The following is an 11710-nucleotide window of genomic DNA, read 5'->3' as shown; positions in this document are numbered from 1 at the left end:
ACAGGGAAGGACAGGTAAGAGCACTAAATCGGGTGCAGAAGAGAGCGGCTAAATTTGCTAATTTCACGAACGAATCTGGTTGGGAAACATTGGCACAGCGTAGATTGATAGCCCGAATGTGCGCCCTTTTCAAAGCATACACGGGGGGCCGGGCTTGGAAAATGATAGAGGATAGATTATTAAAGCCATGCTACCTGGGCAGGGACGATCATACTCGGAAAATTAGGACTAGGAAACAAAGAACGGATGTAGGCAAACATTCCTTTGTAAATAGGACCATAAGAAGCTGGAACCAATTACCTCCAGGCGTGCTAGAGTCTTTCCCCTGTAAATTAGGCACCTTTAGAAAGAGGGTCAGAAAAGTAGTTACAAGCTAAGGGTTATTAAGTTGGGAATAAATGGTGATAAGTGAAGTGAAGTGTCTTAGTCTCCAAGTGATGAAGGGCTGTAGTTCTTTGGGATAAAATTTTCATGTACTGAGAGCGGACTTTATATTCTACTCTTAAGTATTGTGATTAATTAGTGGATGTGTGTTTTTTTATTGTGTGTCAGATGTTTTATTTTGAGTGTGGTATGTTGTATTGTTGTGTCTCATTGTATTGTTGTGTGAGTGCATCAGTTCATGACGTTTGTAATACATTACAGTTATTGTCTTATGTCTAGGTGGTATTAAGTTCTTTTTTTTAAGTTAAGTACTTGAGGTTGGATGGTTTTGTAATTTATGAGTTGGTTGATTTTGAGTGGGATGTGTTGTTTTTGTTGTGTCCTTTTTTATTGTTTTGTTCTGTCTCTGTGTTGATGTATCTCATTGTATGTTGTGTCTTATGGTTTTTGTTGTGTCCTTTGTTTATTATTTTGTTGTGTCTCATTGTGTTGATGTATCCCATTGTTTGTGTGTCATATTGTTTTTGTTGTGTCCTTTTGTTTATTGTTTTGTTCTGTCTCTGTGTTGATGTATCTCATTGTTTATTGTGTCTTATTGTTTTTGTTGTGTCCTTTGTTTATTGTTTTGTTGTGTCTCATTGTGTTGATGTATCCCATTGTTTGGGTGTCATATTGTTTTGTTGTGTCCTTTTGTTTATTGTTTTGTTCTGTCTCTGTGTTGATGTATCTCATTGTTTATTGTGTCTTATTGTTTTTGTTGTGTCCTTTTGTTTATTGTTTTGTTCTGTCTCATTGTGTTGATGTATCTCATTGTTCTGTTCTGTCTCATTGTTTTGTATGTTATTGTAGGACACTGCCACCGGGTATAAACCCATTTGCAGTCAATAATAAATAATAATAATAATAATAATCTGCAAAGAAGTTTTAGACGAGAGCGCCTGGCATAAATGTACGTAAGGTAAGTAATTTGTGTTTAAATGCCCTCCTCAATTGGCCTGATTCTTTTAACCTTCCTTGTTTTAGTTCATATGTGCTACAATTAATTGCTTTAAGTAAGGTTATTATAGGTTATAATTTAATTTGAATTCCTACTGCAATTTCTTGTTCATCTGATAAAGATTATTTGGCGAAGTTTGTTTGTTACTGATCGATACGTTTCTTCGGTGCATGTGGATGCCCTCTCCAATTGAACTCTGATTAATCAGAGCCAATTTATAGCAGTTATGTTGGTGCAACTTGGAATCAGAAGACTCAAAATACAAATTGCAGTATTTAACAGTGCTTTAAAAATTTTCACGTTTTTATCTGTGACGATACAAAGGGGAATTCAACCCAACATTCCTGTCCTCAGATTACATTTCAAAGTATCTGTGATAATTATGAAACATGTTCAAATTTTTAAAAACTGGGCTGGCATTTTAAAGCTTTGCTTGTGTCCGTAGAAACTTCTTTTTACGAAATGCTGCTTTATGATGAAGCAAAGGAAATACTCTTAAATCTCCCTTCAGTAAAAATTATGTCTGATAATTACATCTGTAACTATAAATAAAAATCATTATACTATATCTGGGTTCAAAATAATCTGTTTAAAAAATATACTGGAAACATATTTGTGCTGAGTCAACTTCACAGCGTTTTGAAAGTCAGCTGTATATTACAAATTATATTAAAACATAGTGAAACTATTAGAATATGTGTGGTAAACTTTTTTAAGTATGCACCTTAAATTCTGAATAAATCAAATGGGGTGTACATACTCGTATTAATATTGTTTATACTTTTTCAGGTATCTTTTAAATTTATCTTAATATTTAATCTTACATGGTGGTGGCCTGCGTACAATTGCATCAGAAGATGAGATAGTAATCGAGTCTTCTGTCGTTTCAACACGTCGTGGTACTAACTTCGTCTAGCATTAAGCAGCTCAAATTATTGCTATGAATGAAATAAAGTGAGATGGGGCGCAAACCACATCTCACTATAAAAATTAGCGAGTCACAAAACGTTAAAAAGAACTCAATGAGGATATGGAACAGCACTAATGTGTCTGTTCTTATCCGCAGTTTTCATCACAAGAAAGGAAACTGCTCTGAGTTGAGATTCTATGTTCTCGCAATACGTACATGAGTTTGCTACCTTCATCATCAGTGTAATAAGTATGATAATGAAGGCAGCATGCTCCTCTGAAACACTGGTCAATATCTACCAGTCTACACATTCGCAACATCTCCGAAGACGGTCAGCCATCTTCTTGCTCTGAATTATTACGGTACTTGAATTAATGTCCCCCTCGCTTCTCTATGAATTTCAACAAACACACTGAGTGTCTTGGATAATTATGTCCATAATAATATAGATCTGCTCGTGCTCTGTATCACAATTTTCTGTTTTCATACCGTGCAACGCTTAAGTTGTCCTTCAATCCCTTCTGGATCATCAGAAGCAAGTTCTAACAGGCAAGTTGCCTCCTCCACGACTCTCAGTTCTTTCAAAGCTCTTGCAAGCCGGGGCTCTAAGTTCGATAGGGATCGGAATCTCTGGAACTCGAGCTGGACTTCTGCAAAACATAATAATGCATGCCATTATAACAACCTATCAGGGTTCTCAAATTTGTAAACATGGTTATCCTCTCCTCATGCAGAGAAGTGGCAAAATCTCTTAGGAGCTCTGGTGAAGGGTCTGGCTGAGGGTGAGGCTAAAACAGGTATCTCGAACCTGACCATCAAGAAGAATAATCAGGCTGGCTTGCATTATAAGAGGGGCAGAAAGAGGAAAGGTTTCCTCAAGAAGGTTGAGGGCCTCGACTGAAAAACTCTGTTGCTGATTCAGCCTGGGACCAATGATGGGGGCTCTGCTGTTCAAGTCAGTAAATTGCAGAGGGAAGCCGGAGATATCCAGCTGTCAGCAGCCATGGATCCACCGGCTATGCTCAGGTATGGTGGTCATCAGGACATGGGCATCACTGTGGAAGTTCACGGTCGACGGTGTAGAGTGCGGAGAGGGAAACTGATGTGTTTCCTGAAGAGAAAGGCATGACACCTACCTATCTTGAGCAGCAGCACACTTATGTGTGTTCTTGAATGAGCTAAGGAATGGCTCTGAGGCGTAATTTCACGGATAAGTCACTGGGAGAGAGTCAGACTGAGAGTTGTGAAGACTGGATCAATTTCAGAACTCAGAAAAATTTGTGGCATAGATCCCTGGGAAACCAGTGCAGATGGCTACCATGTTTATGAGATTTTTTTTATTATTATTATTAGTGTTCTGTCTGACGACAGGTCCATATGAACAGGATCCTTCCATCCTTTTCTCGGACTGGGACCTGTTCATATACGTTCTTGGCAGATGATCCAGAAGTGGTTTGCCATTGCCTTCTTCTGTGTGTGAATAGAGTAATTGTTGGGATGCCACGGAGAAACCGGGGAAGCCCCCGGAGGAAAACTTCGTGATACCTAGACCACGGTCTTGCCCAACACAAGTTATAAATCTGAGCACCACCGGGAATTGAACCCGGGACCCCAGGATTACAAGGCTAGTGTTCTGACCACTAGACCACTGTGGCGGTCGTTTATGAGATTACGACAGCAGAATTCAAGTCTGAGGATAGGCACAGACAAGTTCCCCAAAAGGGGTCCACTTACCTAGCTTTGAGAGTGTACGATGATGGTATTTATGCTGTTCAGAGGCATGGACAAAGGGGGTCGGTGGCTCCTTCTTAGTTATCTGAGAATGGGGCTCTCCTTCCTACAGATTAACTAGCATCACAGCAAACTGGGCACTCATAAACTCAGTGAAGAATTGACTGCAGAGCATACAAGTATATCTCTGACACAGCAGCCATGATATTTACTGTACTTCTATAGGAAGATCCATTTATATACCTGACTCAACACCAATGGCAAGGGTGTTATGCATACTTGCTCTGTGACTCAATCAAACTGCTGCTGTCTATGTTGGCAGACATAATTAACTACTGCAGGGAAAGGCAAATGGCCTTATTAATCACAACAAGTAACATAGAGAAGTTTGGTCACCAATCCTAGAGCACTACTGGAATACCCAGAATACAAAAATTTACAAATATTAAATCAAGGAGAAAGGTTCACCTTCCTCAGCAATAGAATGCAGGAAATAATAGATTTTAATCCATGTGATATAAATGGATGGTGTCTCAGAACCATCTTTATCATGTCATACGCATATCATCTTTAATCTCAAGGGAGAGCACAAGGAGTAGGTGAACTACAGAAATTCACAGACCACCTGATGGGCCTCCTATTGGGAGGAACCACAGTCGGTTTCTTGGTCACTCTGGTATTCTGGAGGGTATTGCAATAGCTGTGGAGTTTCTTCAGGAAGCCATTCTCTCTTCATATGAAAATAACCATCCCTTATCAGACCACCAAAAGGCAAGACAAAGGTTTCCTGTTGCAGAGGTCTATTTGGCACTAAAAACAAAAGATCTTCTGTCGTGGTATCAATGACACTCCACAAAATGCTCACTAAGCAACGCAGAGACACATATGGGCCTTCTTTGCTTCCTTCCAGTGAAATGCTGGAGACTGATTTCCCTGTCTCTGAAGTGTTAAATGAGGAAAAGACTGCATGGTAATAACATTCCACATGCACAATAAAGGTAAAGCCATCCCATTATACGCCATGTAGGTTGTTTGTGGGAAGTGGAGGTATAGCTCCTAATTCTTGACCTCAGCACTAGATGAGGGTGAGTGGTCAGCATCACGACCCAGTCACACCACACTCCGAGGAAGGGACCCCAGTACCCATTGGATACGAGTCTGGATGCAGAGGCTAGAGGACAAAATTTCAGTTGTCCAGCCCTTAACTAGTAACAGCTCATTCCATATGAACAATGACAAAGAAAAAGCTATTTAAGGCAATGCCAATTGTGATCTTCTGGGTTGTGATCCCATACAGCAAGTTTTTACCAACATTTTGGAAATGTTCATATAGTCTCCATAATCAGGGTTGATACAAAACTAGTTGTTTGACTCTGCATAGTGTTGCCTAACTGTAGAGGTTAACAATATCAACTTTCAGGTTATCACTGTAGTAAAGACGTTGACTGTGGGTATGCAAGTTACAATGCAGGGGCTGTACTAAAATACTGGATTTGTGCCCATTGAGTTTCATCATGTATTTATTATTGACTGCAAATGGGTTTATACCCGGTGGCAGGAATATTCTACAAGACAAGACATTCTAATTGTTAATGATACTGACATATTTAAGACAAGATGTAGTCAGTGTGCAGCATACCAATTTACAGTTAATCTGAATCAAAGCACTGCTCTGAGATATATTAAGTAATTTCTTAGTAGGATTTGAGGTTCTAATGGCAGTGTGAACGAAGATAGTTATCTTCTGGGTTGTAGCACTGTGTAGTCAGGTAGGCATTTACTATTTTCAGAGGTCATACTCCATTCATGGTCCAGCTCCTATAAACAGCACCACTCACCCAACTGGCACATTCATTGCCCTGATGACCGAGGCAGTATGACCTCTGAAACGTTGGTAAACATCGACCAGACAACACAGCGCAACAACCCAGAAGACGGAAATCTTCATACTCTGATGACGGAGGCAGTATGACCTCTGAAACGTTGGTTAACATCGGCCAGACTACACAGCGCAACAACCCAGAAGACAGAAATCTTCATACTCTGATGACGGAGGCAGTATGACCTCTGAAACGTTGGTAAACATCGACCAGACTACACAGCGCAACAACCCAGAAGACAGAAATCTTCATACTCTGATGACGGAGGCAGTATGACCTCTGAAACGTTGGTAAACATCGACCAGACTACACAGCGCAACAACCCAGAAGACAGAAATCTTCAGGGGTCAAGAAGTTTATTCCCTGGTCCCAAACCAGCTATTCAGTCTCGCCAAGTGTTGGAAGGCTCATGGTTATAGAGTGGCTGCAAATGAGGCAGCCAAAGCTCCTCATTGAAATGCCTCTGGACAAACTATCTATGGACCTACTGGACGCGGAGAGAAATAATGCAGGTTCATAATGGTTGTGAAATGGTCATTAAACATTGACGTGTCACCTATATGTATATTGGCGCATGCTCAAAAAACTGTCACATGCAAAAGATGTGAACAGGAGGAATCCTCCTAAAATATACTCCATCAATGACCAGCACTGGCTCGACAAAGATTAGTGATATTCAGTTCTACACTTCTAGATCCAGCATACATTAGGAGGGTCTCAGTCAATCGGTGTGGTCGTGGTTCTTTGAAGGACCCTAACATGATCAAGAGAACGCAATGTGTCCAGTAATGATCCAAGTGCCTGGGGCAACCTAGATCAATACCAATAGTAAACACAGCTTACCTGCAGGAGGAGCATTTATTCCTGGAGTCTGGCAGCTGCTCTTTCATTTCCTTCAGTGTGCTTTCCTGGGTTTCAAATTCTTCAATAAGTCTCTGCACATATCACAGGAAATCAATATATAACTCTTATAACATATTTACACAAATACATTTCATATATATTGGTACAAATGATGGACTGAACAGTTTATACCTCTCCTTATGCAAAACTCATAAAGAAGTGTATATTTAGGAAACTAAAACTGTCTACACTGTGAAGTCTGAAGGTTTCTCATGATGGTGCATTATAATGCGTAAAATTATTTTTTTTGACTTTGTCCCTCGCCTAAATTATAAAATAATAAAATTACATTTCAGAAACTGGATTCTGCTTCCATCTTCAGGCAGAAGGGGCGAAAAGCGCAGAAGCTCTATCTGCAGGGTCCCATGGTTGACCTAGCCTAATAGATAGGGTTTCTGTCCTGAAGAAAGAAACAAAATTGAGCTTCTGAAACACTGTGATTTTATAATTTAGACAATGGCCAAATTTTCAACAACAACAACAACAAAAAATCCACACTGGAGTCAAGGTTCTCATGACAGTAATATGAATATGGCTGTCTTCTGGATTGTACCGAGAGGTCCTTCCTGCCTCCATCATCTGAGTATGCCATGAATATGAAACGCAAGACAAAGAAGGAAACAATCTCCAGACAACATTCAAACATATACTGATGTTAACCAAGTGCAAACCAAAATCAGATATCCAAGAATGGTCCAAGCTAAAACAAGAATTATATAAAAAGGAAAGTAAAGATGTCCCATTAAACACCACGTAGGTGCTTGCGGGGGAGAGGAGGTATAGCTCCTACTCATTCTTAACCTCAACACTATGTGGGGGGTGAGTGGTTAGTGTCATGCCCCAGCCACACTCCACCCCACTGTAAAGGAAGCCAGGTGAGCCCCAGAGCTGGTATAGATGCAGAGGCTAGAGGAAACATCCTCTGTCCCCATCGAGGATCAAACTGCGGTCGTCTAGTCCAGTGGCATTCAACCTTTTTTGTTCGCGTACCCCCCAGATATAATTCCTCTTCAACTTTGTACCCCCAAAGTTGTTGGTGTATAATACAAGTTATACATAGTATATAATCTACATCTAAAATAAATTAAATGAATTACATTACTGATTATTCAGTGTTTGACATAAAATAATATATTTTTTTAAATTTCACGTACCCCCTAAGATGTCTTCGTGTACCCCCAGATATAATTTCTCTTCAACTTTGTACCCCCAAAGTTGTTGGTGTATAATACAAGTTATACGTAGTATATAATCTACATCTAAAATAAATTAAATAAATTACATTACTGATTATTCAGTGTTTATCATAAAATAATATATTTTTTTTAAATTTCACGTATCCCCTGAGATGTCTTGGTGTACCCCAGGTTGAATACCACTGGTCTAGTCCATAGCCAATCACTATACTGACTGAGCTACCCCGTATCTATAAATCTAGTTTAATGTAATTTCTCTTACAAAGTTTAAAGGTTGCTGTGTTGGAGTCTGAAAGACTAAATATAATTAATTCATCAACACAAATTACAGGACAGAATTTAGCAATTAGTAAAACTCTTACTGGTGATCCACGTTGTTCACAATCTCGCAGTTTAACAGCTTCAGTAGAGGGACAAAAATGTTTGGTACTGGTGAACAGTTATAATTACAACTACTACTTTTGCTGCAATGTCACTGACAATTAAAAAAACTCGCACAAAAACAAATATAAATAAAAGCTTTCTTACTCAGACTAGTGAATACTGAGACCATTCCTTCCGATCATGAAAGAAAAAAGTAACCATATTTATTCCTCTGTTACTTTAAGAATGCTTTGTCATTTTCGAGGAACACTTATCATAAACTGGCAGGAACATTGTAAATTATAAATTGTAAATACAGCAATACCCAGAGGAACTGAGGAAAATAATGAAAACTGAAAAGTTAGGGTATCAGATTTGAATCCTGAGACTATGGCGAACTGGAAAGAGAGTAAAACAAAGCAACTGTGGCATATTTCGTTGGAATGATGAGAAAACCCGTCTTGACACCTGTAACCAATTTCAGGATGTCAGCCACATATAGCGGTATAAATTTTTCCTATTAATTACAGTTAATACATTCATTCATCAATTTTTAAAGGCAGATATTCCTTTTTTATTGCTACATATGTAAAAATTAATTTCATACTCATTTAGAGAAAAATTATTATCGATATGGTAACGTGATACATTCACATACTAAATAAAACCTACAAGTAAATATGTAGTACATACACATTTAATAAAATGAACACTGCTAATTTGATACTAATTAAAACAAATTATATAAACAACAAAATTGTTATTCTTTAACCCACTGCTCCTCAGACAGTACAAGAAGAAAAACACAGTGAAATGTCACCTGTAATTTTAAACTGGGTTTAAGGCCCCACAAACTACTGTTTAAAATGTTTTAAAAATAAATTTAAATGGTGGCATTTGACATCAATATATGACGATTCACTTGTGGGTACAAGTCGATTGCTGAGGTACCAACTGAGAAGCTACAGAATGAAATATTCTATCTTGTTATTTCTGTTTCATAGAGATCCTTGTAACAGCAAAGAGCATTCTCAGATTTTTTTGTTCAATATTTGGACCAAATACGTATGCTGCAGGACCCTTGTAAGGGGGGGGAGACATTTAGACAGGGGTAGGGGTGATTTGACTGAAGAGTATCAATGGGATTAGCAGAGCAAGGTATTGTATCACCTGCCTGGAAAGAGTAGTAAACTATAGCACATCCCACAGTACTGCAGTATGATACAGCTTGCTTTTATGATATATAAAGAGTTCAATTTCTTCCCAATAAAAAATGACAATCTCATAAACTCGTGGGTATTTTAAGTAGAGCTGAAGTCTGAACTTCATTCCCTCAAATATATACACAGAGTCATAATGATATAAACAGGGGCATTTTAAACTGCCTTTAGACTGTTTTGTCTGATTTTGACATTCTGCAGGAAAACAAAATTCCTTTTAATTATTCCAAATTGTTTGAAAATTTCAAGTGAATCTTAGTTAGAGAATCCTTTCCTTAAAGTGGATGATTAGGTTAAAAATTAATCTTCGACGTACTGTTAAGCCTTAGAAGCATTTTGGACATACACAGTGCTATTTGTCTGAATATACAGACATTATAACAATATCACGACACAACAGGACCATATAGTCCTATTCAACCAACCACACACACACAAATTAATGGGACACTCAACCCTTAAAGCTTAGGAACATTTGTTCACACAGATCAACGCTTATATCTTCCAGTAACCGAGACCTTCAACAAAATGATGGACACCAACAGAATTCAATGGACGTCATGGTATTGGCCAAATTTTATTTTAGATTTTAATTGCATTATTCTTATTACCAGCTGCCATACTGCCACATCAAGCTGGTTCAATTTCACTGTCAAATGAGATTACTTCATCAGAGACACTCTTCAAAATTAGATGTTCTCTATTTCGTTCCTCAACTTTCAACTAACCGTAACTTCAATACATGTCAGTTTCTGTAAACATACGACGTAGGTCATTTACAGTATTCAAACTTCCAAAACAACAAAAATCACGCAACTACAAACAATGAATGAAGTATTATTTGTTGTGGCAACATTGCGTGTTTCATCTAGCTTACATTCAGATGTCACTGACAAGACATCATCCCCATGTGATCTTTTGGTAAAAATAACCTTCATAGGGTTGGTAATCTTAATTTCAATTTCGGAGTTGTGTGTGTGTTTGCTTACAGTTCAAAAAAAATATATTCTAATTCATATGAAATTTGAAGTGCTTCTTCCTGGAAACCAAGAAGATATTTTAGAAAAGTCAAAAACTCAGTCCTGAATTTCAGTGCTGGTGATGGTGATTCCTGTTGCTTGGAAACTAGACATGAAAGGACAGTGCCATGACCGAAATTGCTTTTTTCAATGTGCAGACCACAGTAAAAATGGCTGCAACTCCAAAAACAGAGATACGGGTGAGAAATGGCCACTGAATTTTGCTTACAAAACATCTTGTTCATGCTCATAAGGTTCTTTTACATGCCATAAAACAACGACATGAGACCGCCGGCTTTACTTCCCCTCTGAAGGAAGTTTCATCATCCTTAAAAGTCCACCGACCTCGGCTGGGTTTGAACCCGTGAACCTTGGGTCCAGTGGCGAAAACGCTAACCACAAGTCCACTGAGGGCAACTTAAAAGTACAATAGTCAAAACAAACAGGTAAGCAGATTAATACGGAGCAATCACATTATTACACATTATCAGACTTTCATCTCATCATGCTGACTTAAGAAGCAAGTAATGAATTCCCTATTTCTACCTGCTGACTCAGATGACTCCACCTTGATGTAATAGCCTCCACATCTGATTTCACTGTCTGTGACATGATGCCATCATCCACAAAATGACGTCCAATATCCTGGATCTTGGCCAGACGAGCTTCTGGATGATTTCGAATGTACTTTTCAAGGTCCTTCAAAAGAATTGCTGTCATTTACTTTCACAAAACATAAAAGTAGCTATAGTGACTTCGAAAGCGATCCAGGAATGACACTTTTTAGGATATAAGCCAAAAGACCGATCATTTGCAGGAATTCCATAATCTTCAAACACAACTCCATATAAATTGTTTGTTCTTTAATGTGTTTACTCATCAAGGAGATGTGCAGAAGACTGAAATAAGAATTATAACCTTGCAAGCTACCCTGAAAGACCATTTCCTCAGAACTCACTCTGATCCATAAATTTCAACAAGAGATGTGAAAATGAATATAAGCCAGTTCAGAATGTAACTGCTACATAGCCTGCAGATATGGAGTCTTCTCAAAGGTTTCAAACTCAGTTATTCTGACCGAGGATTTTTGTGGGGTCTCCTTAGTAT

The 11710-nt window shown here is 38.5% G+C and overlaps 1 protein-coding gene across 8 annotated transcripts in view; it reads right to left on the bottom strand.

Annotated features, from left to right (window-relative positions):
• LOC110836460 (uncharacterized) overlaps positions 1-11710 on the bottom strand; it is a 23220-nt gene extending 11510 nt beyond the window's left edge. For 5 of the 8 annotated variants that reach the window (XR_015533176.1, XR_015533177.1, XR_015533179.1 and 2 more), the window contains exons 1-3: positions 11150-11647; positions 6746-6837; positions 2781-2941 (exon numbers count right to left, since the gene is read on the bottom strand). Coding sequence is in view for 1 of the 8 variants with exons in the window: in XM_087342000.1 (XP_087198126.1) it covers positions 2821-2941; positions 6746-6837; positions 11150-11323 (387 nt within the window). In the remaining 7 variants the exon portion in view is untranslated. Of the gene's footprint in view, positions 1-451; positions 1323-2780; positions 2942-6745; positions 6838-11149 lie in introns of those variants that run through there. The other 3 variants (XR_015533178.1, XR_015533181.1, XM_087342000.1) reach the window with 2 other exon arrangements.

This window comes from Zootermopsis nevadensis, unplaced genomic scaffold (genome assembly GCF_977971745.1).
Source record: "Zootermopsis nevadensis isolate Lab colony 2312 unplaced genomic scaffold, Znev_1.0 Znev_ptg000202l, whole genome shotgun sequence".
Lineage (NCBI taxonomy): Eukaryota > Metazoa > Arthropoda > Insecta > Blattodea > Termopsidae > Zootermopsis > Zootermopsis nevadensis.
Note: the sequence above shows the minus strand (reverse complement) of the source record. Positions and strands in the feature narration are given on the sequence as shown.